This window comes from Aedes aegypti, chromosome 3, assembly GCF_002204515.2.
Source record: "Aedes aegypti strain LVP_AGWG chromosome 3, AaegL5.0 Primary Assembly, whole genome shotgun sequence".
In the NCBI taxonomy this organism is placed as follows: Eukaryota; Metazoa; Arthropoda; class Insecta; order Diptera; family Culicidae; genus Aedes; species Aedes aegypti.
Window position 1 is genome coordinate 65,551,801 of NC_035109.1, and position 14,937 is coordinate 65,566,737.

Below are 14,937 nucleotides of genomic sequence, written 5' to 3' on the forward strand. Positions count from 1 at the left end.
TCGACCACACGCTGTACCAGTTCGATGGCCTCTTCATCGGTGTTCGCACAATCAAAATAGTCATCAACGTAATGTTGATCTATCACGGCGCGTTCCACACCAGGATACTCCTCTTCCATTTCCTTCGCGTTGTAATTCTTGATGAATTGTGCCATAGAGGGAGATGACACAGCACCGAAGATCATCACCATCATGATGTACACACTAGGAGGTTCAGAGCGATCCATGCCACGAAAAAATAATCGTTGAGAGTCCTGGTCCATTCTACGGATGAGGATTTGGTGGAACATCTCTTTGATGTCCGCCACAAAGCCAATCTTCTTCTTCCTAGCACGCATCAGGATCGCAATCAAGGCAGGTACGAGGTCAGGACCTTTCAACAACAAATCATTGAGAGAAAAACCATGCGATTTGGCCTTCGCATCCATGACCAAGCGGAATTTACCAGCGCTCTCCACGCTGAAGTGGGGCAAGTACCATGTGTTCGGTGTTTCAGTGAGTTCATCAGACTCCAGTTTCCGTGCATATCCTTTAATGATGTAATCTTGAATTTTGCTGCAATACTTCTCGGCGAAATCGGGGTCAGAATCCATCTTCTTCTCGATAATCTGTAATCGCCTTAACGCTTGAGGCTTGCTGTCCGGGAACGAAAAGTTGTTGTACTTGTAGATTTGTCCTACTTCGAAGCGCTCTCCCCGTCGTGTAATGGTACGGTTCATAATATCGATGGCACGTTGATCCTCATCAGACATTTTTGGAGACTGTCCGGTGATTCCAAAATCTTCTACCTTGTAAATCTGTTTCACCAGATCCGTCAGCTCGACGTCGTCATCGTCAGCACATAAAAAAACGTGATTGTCGAATGATGCAGTATCGCTTGGTTCGATCAAGCCATGAACCGTCCAACCCAGGTGGCAGCGAGTTAGTTGTAGACCATGCAGTGAATATTGAATTGTTTTCAGTGGTACAATCAAACCTGCGTTGTTCGAGCCTATCAGCATACAGGAACGAGCACCTTGCACAGCAGCTAGCTTGTCTTCATCAAGCATTGGGTACAGCTGCCTCACCTTCTCGATGTCGAAATTCATTGGTGGTAGGTCGAAATGTTGCACAGAACGAATGTAATTTGCTCTGTACCATTTTGCTTGAACTGCAGGACCAGAGATATCGAATGAGAGCATCATCGAATCTTCTTCCTTATGTGATATACCGTTCGTCCAACGATAATTCACAGACGACGTTGGCCCTTGAAGTCCAATCTTCGCAGCAACGGTAGCGTACATCATCGACAAAGATGAACCTTCATCAAATAGCGCGAAGACTTCTTCGACGCAATTTGGACCTTTGATCCTCACCTTTCCAACACGAAGTAATGTGTTCGCGTTTTTACCATTCACGTTGCACACATTCGGCATACTAGGCGGGAAGCTTCTAGGTGACTCATCGCTGTGTACCAATTCGTGATGATTTTTACCACAAACTGAACACTTCTTTGAAGATTTACAGTTTCTTCTGGCGTGATCCGATTTCAAGCAAATGTAGCACACTTTGCACGATCGGGCGGTGGTTCTACGTTGAGCTACAGAAAGTCCCCGAAATTGCTCGCATTTGTCCAAACTGAAGTGGGAACCTACCGAACACAGTGGACACTTTCTTCGGTGTTTCCTCATCCCGGCTGTTCACATTAAATACAACCGGTTTCGGCTTCGCTAGGTAGTTCACTTTCCTGGGACCGAACGATGGATTCAAACTGGTCAACTGATTGTCTATCTCATCCTCCAACCAACGAGCGAAAGTGTTGAAATCCACCACGGTATCTTCCTTCATCAATGCTGCCTTATGGCGAATCCACATTTGCTTACTGAAACCAGGCAGTTTTTCAGCAAGGGTTGAAATGAGTTCGGGGTTGAGCAGATAATTATCCGCCTTGGCGTTCTGCATCGCGACCATGGTACCTACTACAGCATTGTAGAAAGTCCTAAACGATTCGATGTTGCCTTCCTTGACGCTCTCTAAATTTCGCAGTGCTTCCAATCGATTGACCACAACCCATTCAGTGCGTCCAAAGTTCGATTTCAGCATCCTCATGATCTGAGCGACGTTGTCAGGGGAAGACAACAGTGATTCCACAGTTTTGCGTGCCTTACCTTGTAACGCTTTATTCAGTCGCCTGATATTGTCCCGATCTGTTAGACGGAATTCCTCAGTGGACGTTTTGAATTCAGTTTCGAAAATCATCCACTCCATGATGTCACCAGAAAACGACGGCAAGTCCTTGACGTTTCTTCCTTGCAGTGCCTTGAATGCTTCGTACAGGATTGCATTCACGCCAGGTTCGGGAACAGGTACATCATTCGCTGCAGGCTCGCGGGACGATGGGCGAATTATGCGATTTGACTCCAGATTGTTCGTGTTGCTTGCTTCCACTGATTTTGACTCGGTGAGCCATTTGGTGACACGTCGAGATACACTGGTGTACGCACTCGAGCTGCTACCTCTGCTGCTGCAGACACTCGAGCCGTAACTTGAACCAGTCTTAAGTTCTTCCTTCTTAAGTTCACGCTCACGCTTTCGCTTGAGGAACTCTGCTTTTCTTTCTTCCGTTTTCAACGCCAGGTCATGTTCTATCTGGAGCGCAGCTAATCGTTTCTCAGCCAGAATTTTGTCTCGTTCGATAGACGCCTTCAGTTCATCCTCCTCGATCTGCTCTTCCAACAAAAGAGCCTTCAGTTGGCTGTCAGCTTCGCTGATACGAGAAGATAGGCTTTTCTTTGAACGCCTTTCAGAGTGGGCAGCACCCTTCGAGATGCGAGAACCAGAAACAGGGTCGTTCTCCGCGTCATTTCCGATCGGGGCTGAGACATGTTCTGCAGTTCGCTGGATTGGTTTGTTCTGCTGCTGTTCATTTACAGGAGTACGAAACATGGTTGGTTGATGTGGAAGTTGAATAAAGTAATTTTCTAGTCGCTTTGGTACTACGCCTCTAGTTTCTCTTCTAGAGCGGCGCAACTGTTGTGCCATATAAACTGGCGTTTGGTATTCGAAGGACCAATGTAAAATCCAGTCGGCGGAACGGAATGGCCACAGATTGAAGGCCACCGTCAGCACTCACCTGCCGGAGAAGAAGGGCCAAGGTAAAATCCAGTCGGCGGAACGGAATGGCCACAGATTGAAGGCCACCGTCAGCACTCACCTGCCGGAGAAGAAGGGCCAAGGTAAAATCCAATCGGCGGAACGGAATGGCCACAGATTGAAGGCCACCGTCAGCACTCACCTGCCGGAGAAGAAGGGCCAAGGTAAAATCCAGTCGGCGGGACGGAATGGCCACAGATTGAAGGCCACCGTCAGCACTCACCTGCAACAGCTGCTACAAATACTATTTGTAGGATTTTACCAGCCAAACTCAAATGAAATGCTTCAAAGTAATTTTAACTAATTTATTTTACATTTAGGATTAGAACTAATTTAACATTAAGTTTTCTAATTTTAACAAGTTTGATAAGTTTTTCTTCTCGCACGTCTTGATCGCTTGAATTTTTCGTTCAGAATCTTTTTTTTTTCAGCCGCAGCTTACTTAGATTTGTTATCCGGTTGCTATGGCGCCAACGATATCCGAGCAACATAATCAGTTGCTACCAGTGTTGGCAACATTAACCATGCTTCAGGGCAGGGTTATTTCTAACCGGAGGGGAAATAACTATCGAGCTGTCAAATTTTAACTAAAAGTTAAACGAACTGGTGAAACGGTTCACAGCCTTAGAGCAACGTACTCTGACTCCATTGAGGACAAAGTTACGCAGCTCTGTAAACGACTTGTGGCAAATCCACGATTTCAGCACTACATTCGTTAGTCAATAAGATCGAAAAAACTCTACAAGCTAAAGAAATCGCTCTTGTAGCATTTCTTGACATTGAGGGTGCATTCGATAATGCTTCTTATTCGTCTATAGGATCGGCAATGTTGAGGAGGAATTTCGACCCATGCATTGCTACCTGGGTACATGCTATGCTAGCCAATCGACAGATCTCCTCTGAGCTAAGTGGTTCGTGCGTCACTGTAAAGGCTACAAGGGGGTGCCCACAAGGTGGGGTACTTTCACCGTTGCTTTGGTCACTGGTGGTGGACGAGCTTCTAGATAGCTTAGAAAGGAGAGGCTTCGAAGTGGTAGGATATGCAGATGACGTGGTCATTATTGTACGAGGCAAATTTGAAGACGTTATATTCGAAAGGATGCAGCTAGCTCTTGATCATACCTTTTCCTGGTGTCAACGAGAGCAACTAGGAATAAATCCTTCCAAAACCACCATCGTACCTTCACAAAACGTAGGAAGGTACAATTGAGAACCCTTCTCCTAAACGAAACACAACTGACTTGCTCAAAGGAAGCCAAATATCTTGGTGTCATACTTGACTCCAAGCTAAATTGGAATTCACATCTTCAAACAGTGGTGCAAAAAGGCCTCAATTCACTCTGGGTATGCTCCAGAGCACTTGGTAAGAAATGGGGCCTGAAACCAAGTATGATTATGTGGATCTATAAAACCATTATTCGTCCTAGAATAACTTATGCTTCTCTTATCTGGTGGCCTAAAACAAAAGAGGCTACGGCAAGGGCAAAGTTAAATAAAATCCAACGTATTGCCTGTATAGCAATTACTGGTGCAGCACGCAGTACACCCACCTCTGCCTTAGACGCGATGCTTAATCTGCCCCGGCTGGATCAATTCATAAAGCTGGACGCTGAGAAAAGTGCGTTGAGGCTGAAACGAACAAAAACCCTACTATCAGGTGATCTTACGGGTCACCTCAGTATATTAAATGAATTTTCTATAAATCCAATTGTAGAAAAGTGTAGTGACAGGATGGAAATGGTAGTCAACTATGACATATCCTATAAGGTGATCATGTCTTCTCGTCAAGAATGGGAAGAAGGTGGACCCAACATCCCTCCAGGGTCTATTAAATTCTACACAGATGGTTCCAAAATGAATAATCTGGCAGGTTCTGGAGTCTACGGACCCCGAACAAAAACCTCAATTCACTTAGGACAGTGGTCTACAGTATTTCAGGCAGAAATATATGCTATCTTAGAATGTGCGTTACTATGCCTGAAGAGGAAATACAGACACGCAAGTATATGTATTCTCTCCGACAGCCAAGCGGCTCTTCAGGCGCTTAACACTTACACGTGTAACTCAAAACTAGTGTGGGAATGCATTCTAGCTTTGAAAAAACTAGCTCTCTGCAATCGAGTTAACTTATATTGGATCCCAGGGCATGCGGGTCTAGAGGGAAACGAAATTGCTGATGAGCATGCCAGAAACGGATCTGCTAATAGGTTCACTGGCCCCGAGCCATTCTTCGGAATATCAGACAGTTTCTTAAAAATGGAACTGAACAACTGGCTGGTTAGCCAGACCTCATCAAACTGGGATGCATCTCCTAATACGAGTCAGTCAAAAAGGCTTGTAAATATAAACCCAAAGAAAACCCAACAACTATTAGGTCTCAGCAAAAGGGATCTCAGTTTATACACTGGTCTAGTAACAGGACACTGCCCCAGCAGATACCATTTACAAAAGATCGGTGTTGTTCAAAACTCCAACTGTCGCTTCTGTGACGATGAGCGAGAAACATCAGAACACCTCATCTGCTATTGCAGTGCACAAATCCATCGTAGGTCCAGGATATTTGGTAAGCCCTTCTTAGAGCCTGCCGATATAAGGATCGCAACCCCCAGCAATGTTATGGACTTTATTAAGCTAATTGCACCAGACTGGGGGAATCCTCACACTGCAGCTTAGGACCATTATTTCTCAATAATAAGGTGTTCATGAGCTCAGAAGTACATAGATCATTTAGTGACATACATGTCACTGGATGATGTACGTAGTATACATACAGTAAAAGGGGATATCACAATAGTTCAATTAACTTGAACGCAGTGATTCAACACCCGACAAAGAAGGAGAAAGAAGGAGGAAACGACTTGCCCAAGATATTGCCGCACCAGCGAACAAGAAGATGTTGCCGGTTGTCGATTTCCTCGTTTTGGCATCACCAGCCCAATCTGCGTCGGAATAACCAATTAGTTTTCCAGCCGGTTCTCCGTACTGCAGACGCCAGTCTTTCGTCGCCTTCAAGTAGCGGACCACTCGTTTGGCCGCCACCCAGTCCTCTTCCCGTGGTGCACTGACACTCCTGCCCAGAATCGAAGCGCTCACTGCTATATCCGGCCTGGCACAAACCGCAATGTAGAGTAAGGCTCTGACTAAGCCTAGGGTGTTTTATGTAATTTGGACAGAGCGTTACGCGTATATAATTTAGCCACTTCCATTTGATTTTGCCGTAAATGACCAAATTATATACGCGTAACGGTCTGTCCAAATTACTTTGATCACCCTACTCCGTCTTCAGCTCTCTCACCTGAGCTAAGCGCTCTCACCTGAGCAAAGCGTTCTTCCGGTGCCGGGCGTTCTTCGAAGGACTCTTGCAGAGCCGGGTTGTCCACAGGATTCAGCACGCCGCCAACTGCCGTTCTGATAAAACGGCGTTGCGGAAGGTAGGGTGATCAAAGTAATTTGGACAGACCGTTACGCGTATATAATTTGGACATTTACGGCAAAATCAAATGGAAGTGGCCAAATTATATACGCGTAACGCTCTGTCCAAATTACATAAAACACCCTACCGCATGCGCCCCAATTCCGAACATTGCTTCCTTATTCTCATTTGGATTCCTTCCCATGTCGCGTCAGAATTGGACCTCGTCTGGACGCAGAAATGCCCAATCATATTGAAGATGCAGTCCTGCTGTTCCGGTGGCATGCTCGGGAACGAGAAAGGCTTTCGGATTTGGAATGTAATGATGCAGTTCCTTGTAAAAGTGGCGAAATCATTTGGAGTTGCTTGGGAGATCGTTTCCATATAGAGATCGTAGTCTACCTGCGGCGGGAGCAACTCCTTAATCCGCCCGGTTGCCACCACCTGCGCCACGTCATACAAAAAGCGTTACGAGGGGGTGGGTGGGTGTCGAAAATGGCCATTTTTGGCGTTATGAAATTTATGAATAAACCCAAATTGATGAATATAATGTTTTTATTTTCTTCGATTTGTCTATTTAAGATGAGAAAACTGCTTTTTCAGTTTTGATTTTTACACCATTTTCACATGGGCCTTAAATAAATAATTCATTGTCAAATTTATTTTCGGGTCCAGGCGGCAGAAAATTCAAATCAGATAGATGTGCGTTTCGGTGTAGCGTTATCAAATTGCAAAAATCGCTTCACAGTCATCTTCACACCAACTTGTAACGGTACCCTCGTTCAAGATGCCTTTCGTCAAGAAAATTCCTTCCACTAGCGGCATCGATCAAGATTCGCAAATCAGACGTCCATCTTGGATGGCGGCTTGGAAAAAGTGATGTCAGATTTATTAGTAGCGAATCTCGTACCTATGTGGAATAACATTCGTTTACCTAACGAGGATGTTTTGGACAAATTTGTAGACATATTTTGATTAGGTGACTTATTTCACATTTCCTTATTGTATTTCATGATTTATGTTAACATATACTGAAATATTATTTCATTTTGAAGTATTTTCATACCGACAAAACGAAAAACAAGATTCCATCTACCTCCGACAAGCGGTAACGCTTTCCGTCATTTTGAACTGTCACCTGCCGGATTGTTCATAGTTCTTGGCAACGCTGGCTCGCGTGCATTGAAAAAGTACAGCGACTCGATCGGGCTCGGCGAAACAAAAATTGGTCGTGTTTTTCGCATAATTTTCCACTAAAACCGGTTAAAATCCGTAGAATCGAACGTTGCGCGTGTGGTAACGGTGAAAAGTGCCCGACAAAAGTGGAATTCACCGGTGAAAAGTGCAGTGGAAAAGTTATCGCGTTCAGCACTTTGAAAGACGACGAAGAAGAGGAGCTGCTTCTCTGCCTGGACATCTTTCTCTTGGTTGGGAAGTTTCGTAGAGGGTGTGGTGGAGGAAGTGTTCGGAAAGGCAGAATCAACGCACTCTTGTGTTGGCCAACGGGCATCGAAAGCAGGAGTGGAAAAGGGACGGAACGCCATCCCGGGAGTGAGTGAGATAGCCACGCGGCGGCGGCTTTTGCACGGAGAGAAGAAGGCAAAAAGTGTTGTATAGAGTGTTATAGGTGGAGAAAAAATGGAAGCGGAATCAAAACTGGCGGAGGTCGCTGTCGCCTCTAACAATGGTAAGTACCGGGGGGAACCACTTCTTGGGGGAAATTCACTGCAGGAAGGGTCTGGAACTGACGGCTAAGTCGATGCCTGGCCAAGAGGCCGCATTTGTGGGTGAAGTGGGGTCAACAGGTAATACCTGCCTTTTCAGCGGACACCTTTTTCGTATTCGTTTCGGTTTCTTCTTGTTCTTCAGCAGCTTCTGCAAAAAATCTCAACACCGACAAAACTCTGTGTGTTGATTTGCTTTTTCTGCGCTCATTTCTTCTACCGGTAGGGATGCCAAGTTTTCTCAACTGTGTGGAATAATCGATCATTGATAGTTTAAACTAAGGATAACTGAACTGCCCATAACTGGAAAACAGTCACATTCGACATTTTTGACAAATTGAAGTTAATACCATGGAGAGTCATCAAATGATAAATACTTTCGATCAACTTACTGAAATCTGTGAGATTGTTCTAGAAAATTCGAAAAAAATACCAAGTTGTTTTGTCACACTGGTAATTATAACCGCATAACAGTCACATTGAGATTATAAATGGGCCTCGTAATGTGATAGCAATGAAATTTCTATCAGAATTATTTTCTGACAATTCACCTAGTATACGATATGAGTTGTACAAAACATCAGCCTGAAATAAGCACTTTTGAATTCCTGGTAATTTTTAGAAATTTTAGTTTCCTCCCATACTGCCGAAAAATGCACACTTTGTATTCCATTTACTCAATGCCTACTTTTGTCGAATGTTACAAATATGCAGTTATGGGCAGTGAAGCAGAGTATGTATGTATGTATGTTTATTTGTGACGATAACCTATTAGTTTTGAACTTTTTACAAGGTCAAGGATAAGGATAAGCAGTATGATTACGCTAGAGATCAACTCTCGCGGAACATTACTAAAGGACCTATGTACATATGAGAGATTCTCTCCTCTCTCGTTCTCTTTCGATTATAACAGTGGAATACTAAAGATTTTGGGAAGTTTTTCACTATGGATCGAAAGTCAATTTCCTTGACTAGCGTTTCACACAAAAAACGCAACAGAAGAGGTTAATGTGACACAGTTATTAATGAAATAGAAAGTAAACAAAGAGAGCCTCACAATGTTAGATAGGTCCTTTAGTAATGTTCCGCGAGAACTGATTAAATTTCTAAAATCAAGTGTGTGCTACAATAAGGGCGTGCGTAATAGTGATCCTTTATAGAGATATAAGCGGAATGATTTGGCAACAGACCAGCAGTGCTGATTTTGCTCGGCGTCGAGAATAATATTGTAACACGGACATGACTTCCTCATTGCTAAAAAGTGTATTTTGTTTTGTTATGGGGCTCTGCACTGTTTGGATTTTGCATGGGTTTTTGACGTTTACTAGCCTTGTTGTTTACTAATTTCATAGCAGAGTGAGAGAGAGACAGGATGATTTTTGTGCAGAGCTCCATAGATCTTTGAGCTACATATCTAAACTAATAAACAGCCGAAAAAATCAACAACTAAAAATCGCATTGACAAAAATTTAAAAAGAAAAATATTTCATTTTTTTGCTTCATGCAGAATTACTTTTATCGAAATAATTTCAAGCGGATTACATTACTCCTCAAGAAAAGTTCAAAACAAACATAACGCATGCTCGTTTGGCTCACACTTTGACAGCTCTCGCTGCTCGATTGGCTCACACTTTGACAGAAATGTCAGCTTCCGCGAATCTGTCTTATAAAGGATTACTAGTACGTAATATGATCGATTTCTTATTAACGATCATTCTCTCTGTTAATAAGGGTCATAAGGTACATTTCATATTTCAAGACTAATGGGAAGTATGCAGTTCAACAGAAAAGTAATCGCCTATCTCGATGCGTGTAAAATTTCTTGCAAGAAATGCTCAAGAAAAGAATTTTTCTTTGATCGCAGTACGCAGTTGAAAAGAAATGTTAATTCAAATGTGGCTCACTGTAGAAAATTTCCTGACCATTTATTTCCGCAGAAATGTTTACTTTTCTTGAGCGGAGCAGCATACCTTAACAATTGAAAAGGCCTCGTCTCCAAAAAGTAAACAAAGACAAAAACGCAATCTTGTTGTGTCAAACATTAAATAAAATTTATATTATGAATTTAAGTACTGTATAATATTTTATCAACCAGAAAGTTTGTTCAGCAACTGATTTATAGCAATGAATATTCATTACTATTATTTAGCCAAAAATCCTACCAAAAAAATGAGTTAAAGGAAATCACCAAAAGCTATTAAGCCCTTTTGATTTATGCCCATAGACCCCATAGACGCCAGCCGACGCTGATGAGGCCAATGAGTTGACAGCTTTGTTTACTCGTGTTAAGGCTTTCTAGTTGTGGCTTAATTTTTCATCATCTTCAAATGTTGCCTTTTGAAAATTATTCAAAATTGATCATAAACTAAGAAAATTGAAGTGTAGAAGAGTGTTTCAATGGTATGGGTAAAGTATGGTACAGTCACCCCACAGTTATGGATCAGCTAAGGGTAATTATCTATCTATCTATATAAATAAAAATGGAATGGTGTTTGTATGTCACGAAATGGCTTACGAACGGGTCAACGGATCTGAATGATTCTTTCTCAGTTCTGTTCGTTAAGGGTTCCGACGTGTTTGTGTGTATAAAAATCCCAGGATATTCTCCGGGAAAGTTGAAAAACAAGCGCGAACGAAACTGTCATTTTATATGGGACGATCATAAGCGTTTTTCAATAGCCTACTTGGTGGCAAGACGAAGTTTGCCGGGACCACTAGTTTAGAATAACATATGATTACAAATCATAGTGACCTTGTACAAACCAAAATTACCCGCCTGGCAATGCCGAATATAATTGTTTTCCAGAATACACATAAAAAATCGCGGTTATTTACGAAAAAGTGTCGATTTCGAAAGAAATTTCAAACGTTGTCCATCCCACAGATGTGGATCAGTGGAACAGGAGGGTCCTTATTATGGATCAAATCAACTCATATTATGGATTAGAACACTATAAAAGCAATTTATCTGTGAAGTAAACGAATGGTGTGTTAGTGAAAGTATACATTTCGGCGTTTCTTTCGGAATCGTCTTATCGTTGATTCATAACTGTGGTACGGGTTTCAATGCCCCACAGTTATGAATCAACGATTCTATGAATACGGATAACATTTTATTTCATACGGACGAAAAAAATATGCTAGAAGATGTTAATGATTGATTGCAATGCTGTACAGATTTATGGTTTACGTAGATAAAATGTGTTCTGCGTTATTGCAACTCTATTTGATGAGATATTCTTCGTTTAAGCCAACTTTGATCCATATCTGTGTGCTATCCATAACTGTGGGGTGACTGTACACGGGAATCTCTTCTGCAAGAGAAGATTCGTGCGGTCGATTAAATATGTGATTTATTGAATCCTCCGTCATCCATGAATATAATGTACAGTGCTGTTCTGAATGATAGCAGCGCATGTCGATTTTCATACAAAATGCTCAACTTTGACATGTTGTAGTTTTGTTCCCTTTCATGCAATCGAGTTGAAATTATCTCCACAGAACTACAAATATGCCCAATTTTGTAAACACAAAATTTCAAAATTTTCTAAGCCCCTGCCGGAAAGTGAGATACAGGTATGTTCCGTTTTTATCAACACGATCGGCGATTTTCAGTTGACAAAAACGGAACCGTGACAAAAACGGAATAATTTTCTTAGACAAAATATTTTACAAATTTGAAATGAAAATTGCAGTTTTGTCAGGATAATACACATTTTCATCATATTAATGCACAGTATTGACGTTTAAGAGCTGTGACGACCATTTAGATTGTTTATTATTATAGGCTCGTAATGAAAGTTGATTGCAGATTCCTATCAATCAATATGATTTTGATATAAATCATTAATAGTTCTTAGTTAGAATTTCAATAAAAGTAATATAGAATATTGAAACGATAATCACATAAATGTCCTATGCATCACAAGGTACGCCATATTTGTAAAAATAACTACAAAGAAGTGAGGCAAGCTGATCATTTAAAAAAAAAGATTAAACAAGAAACAACTTTTTTCTACTGTTCATCCTCATCCTTTTTCTTCTTCTTTATGGCATTACATCCCAACTGAGAAAAAGCCTTCTTCTCATCTTAGTGTTCTTATATACACTGCCGCAACTATCGACTGAGAGCTTTTTTTGCCAAGGTACCGTAATTCGGGGTGTAGTTGATCAGTGAGGAGAAGTTGATCATTCCCGTACCCTCATGTATAAACTGTCAAGAGTGCTATGATCCGATTTCAAATATCACAATTTATGTGATGTCGCTCTACCTGAGAGCTGCGCTTGATGTTCTTAAATTCGGTTTGACATTCATGGAAAACAGAATTTTTAGGAAATGTTTTATGAACTGTATAAAGACACCATTAAAAAAAAACTGTTTCATACATTCCAGATATGTTCAGTGAACCCAGTTTTTAATTAGCATTGAGGATTAAAATCAATTTTCAGAGAATAACCATGTTCTTTTAGTGAGCGAGTTACTAATTTCGAAGAAAATTGCATATCTTTAGGCGTTTAATGTGATGTATTCTGCAATTAACAACATTTAATTCCAAATTTGATCGATTTATCAAAAAAAAAAAAATTGATTTTTCGAGTTTTGATTCGGATTTCGTGAACTCAAATTTAGTGAATAACATATCTCTTTAATTTATGAAACCTATCGCAGTAACTGATCAACATCACCCCGGAATCAGGAACTCCAATTCTGAAAAATGTTTCTGTTATTACGATAAGATTTTTCAAAATTCCGTTTGTATAATTCGATACACATCCATTTAGTACAGGTTTAAAAAATATTTGGATGATAATACATTCATCCTTCTTGGAATTATAGAACATAATCTCTCAAAAGTGATCAACTTCACCCCATTTAACGGTACATTTTTTTTTGCATTTTTGGTCAAAACCGATTGATGATTAAATGTGGAGTTATGTTGCGAAAGTTTGGCAATTGAAATGAATACTTACACAGAAAGAAAAATCCATGTAAATTTCAGCGTAAAATCATGCACATGAAGGAAATGCCAGAAATGTTGCAAATTTACACGCCACATCGTGTAAAATTACAATAACATCATGTAAGTTTCCGCTAGACATCGTGTAATCTAGCATGAACTCTAACCGACAATTGGCATAAATTTACATGATGTTGGTGTAATTTTACACGATGTGTCATGTAAATTTGCGACAAATCTGGCATTCCCTTTGTATGCATTATTTTACGCTGAAATTTACATGGATATTTTTTCTGTGTACGGTTTGAATTGCCAAATTTAACAAATGATTGTGGGGATCTTTCTTTTAAAGTTATTACTACCAACTTCGACAAGGATGCACTAATCGCCAATCTAGAACAGCACCACCATCGCCTTTTCGCTCTAAGGCCCAAACGCAATGATAGTGGAGCGGCAACGGAAAGCGGAACCAGTTAGCCAGCATGAACTGTAGCATGCTTGTCGACCCAGACTTGGTTCACTTTCGTTCGTTGACAGCTCAGTTGAGATGGTGTGATTCGTGGTGGTGAACCGGTTCCGCTTTCCGTTGCCGTTCCGCTATCATTGCGTTTAGAACTGTACGTAAGATCACAAATAGACTGGCAATAAACTAACTTAAGTTGTACAAATAATATTAAATAACTGAGAGAGAGGAGACAGCTGGCTTAGATTGCGAGCTCCCAAAAGTTAAGGGAACCTGTCACCAGCTGTCACTGGAAAACCAACTCAGGTATTATAGATAATTTTCCAAATCATTTCCTTCACTCAAACGCGTCAGAAAATTTGACCAATGCAAGAGTGAAATAATCATGTTAGTCTATCAGCCCGTACTGGCAACAAAATCTTCTACAGATAGACAACTACTGAAAAACTAAACATTTCATATACTGTGCAATTGGATTAAATGGACAAATGCAAAGCATATGTAATGTTTAGTTTTTTGGTAGTTGTCAAACTTCCACTCGGCACATTGACCATAAACCACGAATCATAATTAATCAAAAACAAGTATTCTACAAATTGCTTAGTTTTGCTGGACCTCTTCCCCTACCCCTTGGAACAGGATCTAATCAATTGCTGTTTGCTATAATTTGTGCAATGCTATCGAGTTTGAGAGATAGAAGTTAATGTCCAAACTATGACAAGGTGGACAGTCTTATTAAGAATAAAATAAACTTGATCATACCTCTTGCCGTTGTACACAACATTGAGTTTATTCACAAGTGCATCCCTTATCAAAAAGAGCTGAACATGTATGGGATCGTCCATTAATCATGTAAGCGGTAATGGGGGGAGGCGGGGGATTTGAGGTATCTTAAGTGCCATACAAATTATTTTTTATTTTCATACAAAAAATCATATCATAGGGGGAGTATATATGTCTATCAAATATACATAGAAAATTCTTTTAAGCCATATTATATAAGAAAAAGGAGAGGTCTAAGCAACTCTTTTAAGTACGTTGTTGCTAGGACGTGGCCAGAGCAACTCTCGATTGTTGAAAGATGGGCCAATCTTATCCAACAGAACATGCTAGGTTTGAAAACTCAAATTGAATAATTGCATAAGGAGAAGTCAAACCTTATTAAATCGTATATGACTTGACATCTACCATGTATCGTAAATGCTCAATATTAACAAAATGACGAAAATTCAACTCTGCGGCTATTAA

The 14,937-nt window shown here is 41.0% G+C and overlaps 1 protein-coding gene across 2 annotated transcripts in view; it reads left to right on the forward strand.

Annotated features, from left to right (window-relative positions):
• The first annotated feature begins 7,683 nt into the window (after positions 1 to 7,683).
• The window catches only part of LOC5578745 (titin homolog), a 43,873-nt gene continuing 36,619 nt past the window's right edge, over positions 7,684 to 14,937 (forward strand). The window contains exon 1 of one of the 2 annotated variants that reach the window (XM_021850290.1): positions 7,684 to 8,231. In XM_021850290.1, the coding sequence (XP_021705982.1) occupies positions 8,183 to 8,231 (49 nt within the window). In that variant the 5' untranslated portion in view covers positions 7,684 to 8,182. The remainder of the gene's footprint in view (positions 8,232 to 14,937) is intronic. The other variant, XM_001657060.2, reaches the window with a different exon arrangement.